The following is a 13630-nucleotide window of genomic DNA, read 5'->3' as shown; positions in this document are numbered from 1 at the left end:
TACTGGGCATCCAAAATAGACACCTGGCCTGAATTGGCCGAATATGCATTGCAGGAGCTTGCTTGCCCAGCAGCTAGTGTGCTATCAGAAAGAGTATTCAGTGCAGCTGGTTCAATACTGACTGAAGAAAGGACTCATCTGGCTACCCAAAATGTTGATGATTTAACCTTCATTAAAAAGAACCACTCATGGATTTCTAATTAATTTGCCCCATCTTTCCCAGCTGACACCTAGCTTTCCTGTAAAAAGGTCTTGCTTTTGGACTGGTCTTACTGACTGGTCCAACTTCTCAATTTGCAGCTGCTGTATGTCCAGCATACGACATGTTTACACCTCCCTAAATGTGCTGCCTCCCCCCACGGGGCCGTGGTCACCACTTGGTGCAAGCACCCGTGACAGTGCCGTTTGTCTGAAGAGGTGGGTGTGCCCACTTTTGGGCTACGGTACTGGCACAGGGTACCTCATAGTACAATGAAGTGTCTCTGGCGGTGGTGGTGCGCACCCAATGTCAGACACACCGTTGTAACATGAGGGGCCCTGGGCCAGTACCGCCGGCCACGAGAGAGTGTCCTCCCCCCAGCTCAAACAGTGCTCTACCACTTGCAAAATTATCTCTCACTGCTCCACCACTGTTTAGTCTATGCGGTTAAATCCTTCAATGGCACTGACAATACCAATTTGTTGACATGTATGATGCAAGTTAAAATATTCAGGGGTCCTGTCCTACATTTACACCAGTAAATACTGCGCCAAATACCAATGTCTGAAAGTCAGCAAAGGAGCCCACCCCTGTACCTAAGTATGCCACCTCTTTATTTATTTATTTTGTTTTTTTGCGAGACATTAACATCTATTTATTATTTTGGAGTACTAACTGTGTCAGACATTCCTTCCAATTGTCCTCCGCTGACCACACCAATGCTGCCTGTGTACCCCTGGAACCTATTTAAACCTGCATAGAGCCTACTTTTCTTATTTTAGGCCTAGTTAGTCTGTCTGCGGTCCCTCCTTCCAATACTCCTCCGCTGACAACACCAATGCTACCTGTGTACCCCTGGAACCTATTTAAAGCTGCATAGAGCCTACTTTTCTTATTTTAGGCCTAGTTAGTCTGTCTGCGGTCCCTCCTTCCAATACTCCTCCGCTGACTACACCAATGCTGCCTGTGTACCCCTGGAACCTATTTAAACCTGCATAGAGCCAACTTTTTTATTTTAGGCCTAGTTAGTCTGTCTACGGTCCCTCTTTCCAATACTCCTCCGCTGACCACACCAATGCTGCCTGTGTACCCCTGGAACCTATTTAAACCTGCATAGAGCCTACTTTTTTATTTTAGGCCTAGTTAGTCTGTCTACGGTCCCTCTTTCCAATACTCCTCCGCTGACCACACCAATGCTGCCTGTGTACCCCTGGAATCTATTTAAACCTGCATAGAGCCTACTTTTCTTATTTTAGGCCTAGTTAGTCTGTCTGCGGTCCCTCCTTCCAATACTCCTCCGCTGACAACATCAATGCTGCCTGTGTACCCCTGGAACCTATTTAAAGCTGCATAGAGCCTACTTTTCTTATTTTAGGCCTAGTTAGTCTGTCTGCGGTCCCTCCTTCCAATTGTCCTCCGCTGACCACACCAATGCTGCCCGTGTACCCCTGTAACCTTTTTTAAACTGCATTGAGGCAACGTTTCTTATTTTAGGCCTAGTTACTCTGTCTGCGGTCCCTCCTTCCAATACTCCTCCGCTGACTACACCAATGCTGCCTGTGTACCCCTAGAACCTATTTAAACCTGCATAGAGCCAACTTTTTTATTTTAGGCCTAGTTAGTCTGTCTGCGGTCCCTCCTTCCAATTGTCCTCCGCTGACCACACCAATGCTGCTTGTGTACCCCTGTAACCTTTTTTAAACTGCATTGAGCCAACTTTGTGGTGCAAGGCCTACTACCAGTGTCTGTCTGCGCCACTCAATACAGCTGTCCTCCTCTTAAAAAAGCTGAGCTGCAATTGTCAGGTTTTCAGCCAATTTTAATCTAACAACTGTATTGGGCCTACAAGTTTGGTTGGGTTCTATTAACGGTGTCTGCCGGTCCAATGTGTTCTCCAGGTTGCCTTTCCTAAGCTTCAATCTTCAGGCTCTTGTTAAATAGTTTTTAATCTAACAACTGCATTGGGGCTACAAGTTTGGTTGGGTTCTACTAACGGTGTCTGCCGCTCAAAGGTGTTCTCCAGGTTGCCTTTCCTGAGCTTCAATCTTCAGGCTCTCGTTAAATAGTTTTTAATCTAACAACTGCATTGGGGCCACAAGTTTGGTTGGGTTCTACAAACGGTGTCTGCCGCTCCAAGGTGTTCTCCAGGTTGCCTTTCCTGAGCTTCAATCTTCAGGCTCTCGTTAAATAGTTTTTAATCTAACAACTGCATTGGGGCTACAAGTTTGGTTGGGTTCTACTAACAATGTCTGCCGCTGCAAGGTGTTCTCCAGGTTGCCTTTCCTGAGCTTCAATCTTCAAGCTCTCGTTAAATAGTTTTTAATCAAACACTGCATTTGGCCAACTAGTTTAGTTGGGGCCTACTAACGGTGTCTGCCACTCCAAGGTGTTCTCCAGGATGCCTTTCCTGAGCTTCAATCTTCAGGCCCTCGTTAAATAGTTTTTAATCAAACACTGCATTTGGCCAACTAGTTTAGTTGGGGCCTACTAACGGTGTCTGCCACTCCAAGGTGTTCTCCAGGATGCCTTTCCTGAGCTTCAATCTTCAGGCCCTCGTTAAATAGTTTTTAATATAACACTGCATTTGGCTCACTAGTTTTATTGGCCCTACTAATGGTGTCTGCCGCTCCTTGCTGTTCTCCACTGAACAAAGTAGTGCCGCCTGTTTACTACCGTTACCAATTTTGAACTGCATTTAGCCTACTTACTGATTTGGGCCTACTCACTGTGTCAGCCTCTCATTACAGTTGTCCTCCACTGAACAAAGCAATGCCGCCTGGTTAGTCCTGTTACCAATTTTGAAATGCACTTAGCCCACTTTATTATTTGGGCCTATATCTGTGTTTCCTCCTCATCCTGCCCATTGCCCAGCCAGTGCTAGATGAGTCTGCTGGTACATTGACCCAGACCACTACATTCCCCTTGCACGCTACACAGCCAGAATGTGACCCTGCTGAAAGTCAGGTTCCCCTTCCCGCATACTATACTACCTTACATGGGGACAAAGAGGAAGGTGCAGATGAAAGTGCAGGTTCCTTCATCAGGTGGGGGGGGGGGAAACACTCGTTGGCGACGTCACTGGCACAAGGCCTCTCATAGTACTCAAAAGTGTCACTGCCGGTGGGAGGCGCCCCCGCCGTGCAAACAGACCGCCATACTTTGAGGGGCCCTGTGCCAGTGCCAATGCGAACGAGTGGGCCCCCCCCTGCTTGCTCAGGATCACAGCACTTGCAAAGTTGAAATACTTACCTCTCCCTGCTTCACTGTCGTGACGTGGTCCACGTTTCCTGGGCCCACTAAATACTTGAACCAGCCATACCCGCCACAACTTTAGCCAAATGACCCCCAAATTTCTAATGCCTAACTATTATTATGAGGTAAATTAAGATTGACAAGCTTCAGTAACAAGAATGGATGATTTTGCCATTAAAATGGGCACTGTAGGTGTTTTCCTGGCCTCCACTCACTGCCGACTATGCTTCCCCATAGACTTGCATTGGGTTTCGTGTTTCGGTCGATCCCCGACTTTTCGAGATAATCGGACGATTTCACTCGACTCGACTTTTGATATAGTCGGGTTTCGCGAAACCCGACTCGACCCTAAAAAAGTAAAAGTCGCTCAACCCTACTGTTCACATGTATCAATATTCCTGCAAAACCATTTCAAAATTTAGTGTAATTCATGCCACATCAAATTGTTATGGAACTGAAGGCCAAAGGAGGTCCAATGATACAGAAAAAAAATGCAAAAAAATGAATTGTCCAGAGAATAGAAAAATGTATTCAAGTTTATTACTAAGGTTTTCAGTCCGTGCATTTTGAAACTGAATTGCTATCTTCATCAGGCTAGACGCCAAAGGAATTTCAGTGTACTTCTGGAAAGGTGTGGTCTTTATAATGCTGACATATATGTATTTTACTTACAGCCAGGAGAATTTTTTCTCCACATTCACAAGCTACAGATTTTATACTAATGCTCTGTGGACACGTCACCAACATCTCATCTGCTTCTTTCTTACAGACTGGCTAACAATCATCTACCAGACATTTCCTGCATCGAGTTGGCATCTGGAATAAAGAAATGCCAATCCTTGAAAAAAATTGATCTGTCTGGTAACAGTCTGTCTGGTTATTACTTCGCTGCCTTGGAGAAAGCTATGTCCAGTCCAGACTGCAAGATAGAAGAATTACGGTGAGTTTAAGAGACGTGTACAGGACAGAGACGAGAGGCGCTTACATGGCAAAGATGAGCGAGTACAAGAGGTGCATACAGGGCAGATACAAGAGGCGTGTGCAGGGCATAGATGCCAGGGTACAAGAGGTGTGTACAGAGCAGAGACAAGAGATGTGTGCATGGCATAGATGCTGGGGTACAAGAGGTGCATACAGGGCGGAGACAAGAGGCGTGTGCAGGTCATAGATGCTGGGGTACAAGAGGTTCATACAGGTAGGAGACAAGAGGCATGTGCAGGGCATAGATGCTGGGGTACAAGAAGTGTGTACAGGTAGGAGACGAGGCGTGTGCAGGGCATATATGCTGGGGTACAAGAGGTGCATAAAGGGCAGAAACAAGAGGCGTGTGCAGGGCATAGATGTCAGGGTAACATAGTAACATAGTAACATAGTAACATAGTTAGTAAGGCCGAAAAAAGACATTTGTCCATCCAGTTCAGCCTATATTCCATCATAATAAATCCCCAGATTTACATCCTTCTACAGAACCTAATAATTGTATGATACAATATTGTTCTGCTCCAGGAAGACATCCAGGCCTCTCTTGAACCCCTCGACTGAGTTCGCCATCACCACCTCCTCAGGCAAGCAATTCCAGATTCTCACTGCCCTAACAGTAAAGAATCCTCTTCTATGTTGGTGGAAAAACCTTTTCTCCTCCAGACGCAAAGAATGCCCCCTTGTGCCCGTCACCTTCCTTGGTGTAAGCAAATCCTCAGCGAGATATTTGTATTGTCCCCTTATATACTTATACATGGTTATTAGATCGCCCCTCAGTCGTCTTTTTTCTAGACTAAATAATCCTAATTTCGCTAATCTATCTAGGTATTGTAGTTCTCCAATCCCCTTTATTAATTTTGTTGCCCTCCTTTGTACTCTCTCTAGTTCCATTATATCCTTCCTGAGCACCGGTGCCCAAAACTGGACACAGTACTCCATGTGCGGTCTAACTAAGGATTTGTACAGAGGCAGTATAATGCTCTCATCATGTGTATCCAGACCTCTTTTAATGCACCCCATGATCCTGTTTGCCAAAAGGGTACAAAAGGTGCATGCAGGGCGGAGACAAGAGGTGTGTGCAGGGTGTAGATGCCGGGGTACAAGAGGTGCATACAGGGCAGAGACAAGAGGCGTGTGCAGGGCATAGATGCCAGGGTACAAGAGGTGTGTACAGGGCAGAGACAAGAGGTGTGTGCAGGGCATAGATGCCGGGGTACAAGAGGTGTGTACAGGGCAGAGACAAGAGGTGTGTGCAGGGCATAGATGCCAGAGTACAAGAGGTGTGTACAGGGCAGAGACAAGAGGTGTGTGCAGGGCATAGATGCCAGGGTACAAGAGGTATCTACAGGGCACAGACAAGAGGTGTGTGCAGGGCGTAGATGTCGGGGTACAAGAGGTGTGTACAGGGCAGAGACAAGAGGCGTGTGCAGGGCATAGATGCCAGGGTACAAGAGGTGTGTGCAGGGCAGAGACAAGAGGTGTTTTCATGGCATAGATGCCAGGGTATAAGAGGTGTGTACAGGGCAGAGACAAGAGGCGTGTGCAGAGCATAGATGCCGGGGTACAAGAGGTGCATACAGGGCGGAGACAAAAGGCGTATGCAGGGTATAGATGCCGGGGTACAAGAGGTGCATACAGGGCGGAGACAAGAGGCGTGTGCAGGGCATAGATGCCAGGGTACAAGAGGTGTGAACAGGGCAGAGACAAGAGGCGTGTGCAGGGCATAGATGCTGGGGTACAAGAGGTGTGTACAGGGCAGAGACAAGGGGCATGAGCAGGGCATAGATGCCGGGGTACAAGAGCTGTGTACAGGGCAGAGACAAGAGGCGTATGCAGGGCATAGATGACAGGGTTCAAGAGGTGTGTACAGGGCAGAGACAAGAGACATGTGCAGGGCATAGATGCTGGGGTACAAGAGGTGCATACAGGGCGGAGACTAGAGGCGTGTGCAGGGCATAGATGCCGGGGTACAAGAGGTGTGTACAGAGCAGAGACAAGAGGCATGTGCAGGGCATAGATGCCGGGGTACAAGACGTGTGTACAGGGCAGAGACAAGAGGCGTGTGCAGGGCATAGATGCCAAGGTACAAGAGGTGCATACAGGGCAGAGACAAGAGGCGTGTGCAGGGCATAGATGCCGGGGTTCAAGAGGTGTGTATAAGGCAGAGACAAGAGGCGTGTGCAGGGCATAGATGCCGGGGTACAAGACGTGTGTACAGGGCAGAGACAAGAGGCGTGTGCAGGGCATAGATGCCAGAGTACAAGAGGTGTGTACAAGGCAGAGACAAGCGGTGCAGCACATTCAGGGCAAAGATGTGCGAGTACTGTACAATAGGTGTGTACAAGGCGGAGATGTGAGGGAACAAGAGGTGCTCACAGGGTAAAGAAGCAGATTTTATGTCTATGAGACAAACTGCTGACTTAACAGGGAATAGAAGACGTGTGATACAAGTGATATTAGCTATATTGATGACAGATGAGTGCCATTTATAGCCCTAAAAAGCTATCATAGATACATATAAAAGCTCCTAAACACTTATTCTATGGATATCACTGAGCTAGAGGTAAAATAGTTACATATCAAGTGGTTTTCAGTGTCTCTGATGTACTGTACTATCTGTAAGTCCTTGAAATTACTGTACAAACTGATGATGAGGAGTCCCACTTTGTTAAAAGAACAGTTCAGTCAGTTCTAGTTGTGATTTGCAGCACCACCACTTTCTTCATGCTGAATTCCTGCTATAGTTCTCAATACATCCAAAATAAAAGAAATAAAAATATAAAATAAGATAAAAATACCTTTTGGCCTAGTATCAGGTTTGTGGGGGAAAATAGGGACACACGACCCCCATTCTAGTAATTGTTTAGAGTCCCTATATTGAGTTTTATCCAGACTGAGAGGAGGAATCAAGCAAGTTGGCATTGGTTGGTGTATAAAATGTAACCTTTATTTAGTATAAGTAAAATAACCTATGAAAAAACTGTGTTTCAGTTAGATCATGACTAAGGCTGAATGTCGAAACGCGTTGATCACTGAACTGTTGTGCTAAAGTGTTTAAGCTGGATGCCATATATTGGTTTATTGTACTTATACTAAATAAAAGTAACATTTTATACACCAATACCAACTTGCTGGATTCCTCCTCTCAGTCTGGATTTTGCTGCGGTTGTCTCACCCTTTTCCGTGTGAGACGCTGGACTGCAAACATTAAGCCTACACTGGGTCAGGTAAGCTGACTTTACTTTTTTTCTTTTTGTATATTGGGTTTTACACTCATTTATAGGGGACCTGTCACCGGGTCAAAAATGGCAAATTTTTGCTCTTATTTATTGCTCTTATACATACTTATGCTTCATGGCTTACCACTGTTAAAACACTGTGTCACAATAATTTGAGAGCAATTAGTTGTTTTGTTTTCTTTTACATGGAAGGGAACCTGTCACCTTGCATAAGTAGTTAATCTGCAGGTAAATAGTCTTCCTTTCTAAAAATGGTGCTACAGGCAGAAAATTAACTTATTTTTTCCCGAGATCTTCCATTTTTCAGTGCTGGAGGCTTGCCTGTAGCGTTTACAGTTATAGCTTACTATACTGTGATTGGCTACAGTCTGTAAGCACGCCTTGGCACTTTGATTGACAGCCAGCTCTGCAGCAAATCTGTGGAAAGTGAGCTATCAAAGTGCTGAGACATGCTTACAGATTGCTCCTGCTCCATGCATGCCTTACAGTCGAAAGCTGGTGGCTCCCGAGGGAAAAAATACCTTTATGCAGAGGTGGATGGTGAGATATCCAAGTTTGAAGAATTGGGTTATTTTTGCTCTGGCTTAGATCATGTTTAGATCTTTTCTAGGGTCCTTTTGGACTTACTAGAGTCTACCCATCCAAATAGCCCCAAAACACTTTGAAAAGTTGCAACATGCGAGTTCTGCCAATTTCACACCAGTTTTGGGTAGCTATGCTAAAAGCGGTGGATCTGAAGAGGAGCCTCGTCCAGGAGGTGGGAGGTTATGTCAGCCCATCATATTTATCAAAAGTTCATGACAGGAGTAACATTTCTGGGGAGGCGCACACCACAGATAAGATTTGTTGAATTTTTTAAGTGACGTGCACTTATTGAATCCGATGCGTCATAAAGATTGGTGTAGGAAACACTAGTCTTAATGAATGACTTAGAACTCTAGTATTTAATTATTAACCAGAGCCTTTCAATCACTTCAAAAGTCCATAGGCAGTGTGTGACATCAGCTTGAGAAAACAACATTTAAAACATGAGTCTATTCCAAAAATACCCATCTTGTACTGCTTCGTTGGGAGTGATGTATGATCTGTGAAGGACTCTTAAGATCAATTCAATGTATCTAACAGGTGGGAGTGTTGTCATGGAATAAGTCAGCGTTGATGGTAAATCCGAGATATCAGTGTCAGGTAACAAGTAGTCAATGAGTGTGAGAAGGTATTTTACAGCACAGAAATATGAACCCTTGTGGTGGCGGAAGAGCCCATGGGTCTATGAAAAGTTCGGTCCCACTCAGCTGATAGGATTAAAGTCACAATTTTGCCAGGATAGTCCCACAAACCAAACCACAAAAGAGGTTTAGGTCGTAGTTCCTGTGCTTTTTGGGGGGTGGATCTGAGTTGTCCCAAGGGAGTAACTTAAATTACTTGATTTGGGGCATTGAAATGTTACAAGTTTTGGGAAGAGGTTAATAAATGATACATGAGTGCTATAGTAGATGGCAAAGAAAGAAGAGTTCTTAGCAGTTGATATAATTGGTTACACAGGATCATACATCCAGTGCATGTTTACAACATGCCATAAAGTGAGGTCTTAATTCAGGTAGTCTGTATTTCTAAAACACGGATTTGATGCCAGTGAGCATATCTAAAAGCGGTTGTCATTCCTGACATCCACCACACACAAGAGGTTGCAAATGAATATTACCAATATCCTGAGAACATTTTCTCTCCATATTCACAATCTCCATATTTTATATTAGTGCTTTGTGGACATTTCAGTCAAATCTCATCTTTTATTTTTACAGATTGCTTGGCTTTGATCTATCAGCAATATCCTGCAACCAGTTGGCATCTGTGATAAAGAATACGCAGTCGCTGAAGATACTTGATCTGTCTTATAATCATCTGGTTGGTTCTCATTTCAATGTTTTGATGGAGGCTCTGTCCAGTCCAGAATGCAGGATTCAGGAATTACAGTGAGTATAGTCTCTTACTTCCTCCCCAGGTCTGAGGTAATTTACTTACCATCTTCATGTTCCTTTTGCCATCAGATTTCACTATAACTTTTTGGTACATGTCTATTTCTGGTCTTATTTTTTTTTGTTTCACATTAATTTAACACTTACCAGTACATATATGTACTCATGTAACTATAAACTGGCAAACTGAACCTACTCCTTCCTCTTTTCCTCTGACCTGTGGTTCCACTCTTTTGGTATTCCTCATTGTCAAACTACCTTTTCTTTTGGATTAAAATAAGTGTATCTTTTAATACAATCTTTGTCAATAAAATATGCTTTTATTCACTTCCTGTTCACCTATGTGCATTTTTCTCTATATATGTTTTCACTTGTATTCATGCACTGGACCTCTTGATCTAATCCCCGTGTGAGGACACAAGTGTCAATTACTTGTTTGACACTGTGTATTGTTACCGCTAATTGGTTAGTAACATGGCTCACATTTAACCTACGCTCTACGCTGAGCACTTATTTCCCGGGGTTTCTGTGTAAATCTCTGATATACGGAATTCAGATAGAACCCCCAGCGGAACATTCCCTATAATGATGGAGCCACTGGGGTCGCCATAGGACCTGTGATCGGGCAGTGTCTGTCTTTTTAGGCGTGCATAAAAGCGCAGTCCGCCACAGTTTTGTGCACTTCTGCAAAGAAGGACACCACTGTACAGAGGCCAGAATAACTCTGCTGCGTAACTGTTGTGAATGGATCCCTCAGGGGCTTTATCTGTCACATCACTCGGAGATTTAGATGGAAACGCCGATGTAAGTGCTCGGCTTAGAATGTTGGATAAATGTGATCCTAAATATTATGTAAAATGTTCCCTTTAAAAGATTCATCTCAATCCACAAAAAAAAAAGTCCACAGTCAGGTCTGACACTTTTCAAAGGAAATGTAGGGGGCTTCCCAGTTACTGGTAACATAAATGCTCTGGAAAAGGGAAATGGCTCCTCGCCCCCCAAAAGAAATTCAGTAAATTCTGCATTCCAAAATTCAAATGCCCCCTCCCTTCTGAGCCCCAGTGTGTCTAAACCACATTTTTGCATTTCTGTAGCGCTGACATCCCATCTAATTTACGGGTGCGTGTTTCCAAAAGTATGAGCTGTAACATACTGGTCACTACAACGTACTGATCACTACAGCTTACTGGTCACTACAATGGCAGTTTGCAATTTTCACTCAGCAAGATCCACTGCTGCCTGTTTCTGGAAAACACCCATAGTGTCAAAATTGTCAATACATCTGTAGATATATTCCCAAAGGGATATCATTTGCAAATTGGGGTCAATTAAGGGGAAATTCTGCTCTTCTGGCTCTTAGGTGCTCTGTATATAGAGTCCACAAACTATAAAATATAATATCTGTGCTCCAGGAGGCAAATAGCGCTCTGTCCCTCCCGAGCCTTGCCCTGTGGCTAAGCAGTACTGTACAGCCACATATGGGGTATTTCTACATTCAGCAGAAATTGTGGGACAAATTCTGTTGCCATTTTTATCCTTTTCCAAGTATGAAATGAAAAATCTGGGCCAACAGTTAATATTGGTGGTAAAAATGTAATTATTTTTTCTTCACAGTCCAATAGTATAAAATTCTGTGATACACCTATGGTGTAAATATGATCACTGCATCCCTAGATGAATTCATTGACAGGTACAGTTTTAAAATGGGGTCACTTGTGGGGGGTTGGAGCGCCCCCAGACACAGGGCCACGAGTTCTCGGTACCGGGCCTCTCTGGTTCGGTTCTGATGCTGTCACGGTGGCTAGACCCGGTCCGCGACCGTGCTAAGGGGCGTCCAATAAAGGTGGTACAGTCTGTCAGGGATTCGTGACGCCACCTGTGGTGTTCGGTCAGGGTGACCGACGCTGCTGTGGGGTCCGCTGGGGTGATGGAATGGCAGCTGGATGGTATACCTTCCCACAGGTGAAGTATGTGAAGTATGTCCCCAGGGCTTCCCAGTAAAGTGGATGGTGATGGTGTGAGGTGCAGTCAATAACGAGGACACAAGGTTGCAGTCTCTTTACCTCTTTACTGAAGACTTCAGGATCCTCAATCCAGAGCACGCTTAACAGGGCTTTCTGAGACCGGCCGGTCCGATGGGCACATCCAGAGTTCCCTTTGCAGGTGGAAATCAGTGCCTACCACTAGCGCCTGTGTGTTGTAGTGCTACCCTGCTGAGCATTCGGAATAGTCCTCACAACTGCTGTTCTCGTTCGTTCTTTCTAATTCTCTCTCGCTTGTTCCAGATGTTACTAGTTTCTCGTCCCTCAGTATGTTATAGCTAGGACGCACCCGTATGACGGGAAGGCTCGGAGCTCTTCCGGGACCCTAGAGACGCCCCTCTCCACGCGTTGCCCTCTATGTCTTCGTAGGAAATTTAAGGTAGACAGCCAACCTATAATTAACTGTCCTGCGGAGTTCGAAGTAAGGCCTAGAGTCAGTTACTCCCGCGGTGTTCCGGCCACCGGCTACTCGCCTCAGTAGGATGTTGCCTCGGTCTCACGGCATGACTCCTACTGGCTCTCCTTTGTGCTTGATCTGGTTTCTCACTGTTCCACAATATCCTTCCCTTCATGTCACTCTCTTAGGATACCGCCGCGGGGTGTGCAGGCACGGTTCCGTAACGTTCTGCTCTGTTCGCTAGGCAACTGCCAGGTTCCCACGCCTGACAGGGACCCCCCTGTGTCTTCTCCCTGCAACACCCCCTGCCACGGGATGTTGCCTGAATCCAACCCAGTCAGCTTCTGACTAACTTCCTATCCAACCCCTAGTTTTACCAGTGTGAGGAGTGGCCCAATAAATAAAGCCTTTTTCTCCCCCTAGTGGCCGGAGTGTGAAGTGTAATGTGTGCTGGTGATACCTGGTCAGTAGAATTCCTTCAGTGCCATCAGACGTACCATCACTCCCCTTAGTGGCAGAGTGTCATACTGCAACGACCAGATCTCTGGGGCGCTGCAGGGGATTCTGCTGGTCTGCCACCTCAGGGGCTCTGCCATTGAGACATGTGGAACAAACTAGGAGAACAAATAGAGCGCAATAGGGTTTTAACTGATAAACACCACAATAATGCAGAAAATGAGTCTGCATATCTGGTAGGATGGCACCCATGCAACATGTTCAGAACATATCAGCCGCTGCAAGACACAGAACCAAAAGAACAGACAGGTACAGAATCCAGGTAACATGTCTGATGAATGTAGTCAGATAATCGATATATTCTGCAGAGGCTTTATTGGTCTGGATTTAAAGTCAATGTGTTTCAAAGTCCTATACAAGACCTCTTCATCAGGACAAAACCTATAACAATTGTCAGAATTGGTTTGCTTATATGCAATCTTTTTAGATTTATTTGTTTTTATTTCTGACCAACAAGTTTGTATTAAGATTTTTTTTTTAATGTAGATGCTAATAACTATATTCATTATAAGAGCCAGCACTACTCCAAATGGTTACAAAACATTCCCCAAAATCAGTTCAAAACAATACAAAAAAAAATTGTACTTCTGAAACAGACTTTATAGATCAAGCAGCAATTATAAAAAATAAGTTCATGGAACAGAAGTATCCAAAAAAAAACTTGTTGTACGCACTTACAATAATTGCAAAAACATGGATCAAGACTCTCTGCTAAGAAAAACGGTCAAAAGGAATGATAAATTATAATAATTTTAAGTCTAATTTTATCACTACCTTCAATTACCAACATAGAAAGACACAAAAAATGTTTTCAAGATAATTGGTATGTATTGCGTAATGATCCGGTTTTGAAAAATAACATTACCTGAAAATCCTCCTACTCTTAAAAACATTCTGGCTTCAAGCATAGTCAGAGAAATGGAGAATTATTTCATAAGGAGATCCCAACGAGAAAATAAAGTAACTGTCATAGTAGGAACTGCCTTTGCTGCCATGCTATTTTGGATGCTCTCTCTATATTTGCCCCT

General features: G+C 44.6%; 1 protein-coding gene across 2 annotated transcripts in view; it reads left to right on the top strand.

Moving 5' to 3' along the window:
* Positions 1-13630, top strand: part of LOC138639649 (NACHT, LRR and PYD domains-containing protein 3-like) — a 515752-nt gene that overhangs the window by 247512 nt on the left and 254610 nt on the right. For both annotated transcript variants that reach the window (XM_069728773.1, XM_069728772.1), the window contains 2 exons: positions 4221-4391; positions 9474-9644. In XM_069728773.1, coding sequence (XP_069584874.1) covers positions 4221-4391; positions 9474-9644 — 342 coding nt within the window. The remainder of the gene's footprint in view (positions 1-4220; positions 4392-9473; positions 9645-13630) is intronic.

Source organism: Ranitomeya imitator, chromosome 1 (genome assembly GCF_032444005.1).
Source record: "Ranitomeya imitator isolate aRanImi1 chromosome 1, aRanImi1.pri, whole genome shotgun sequence".
Classification (NCBI taxonomy): Eukaryota; Metazoa; Chordata; class Amphibia; order Anura; family Dendrobatidae; genus Ranitomeya; species Ranitomeya imitator.
Note: the sequence above shows the minus strand (reverse complement) of the source record. Positions and strands in the feature narration are given on the sequence as shown.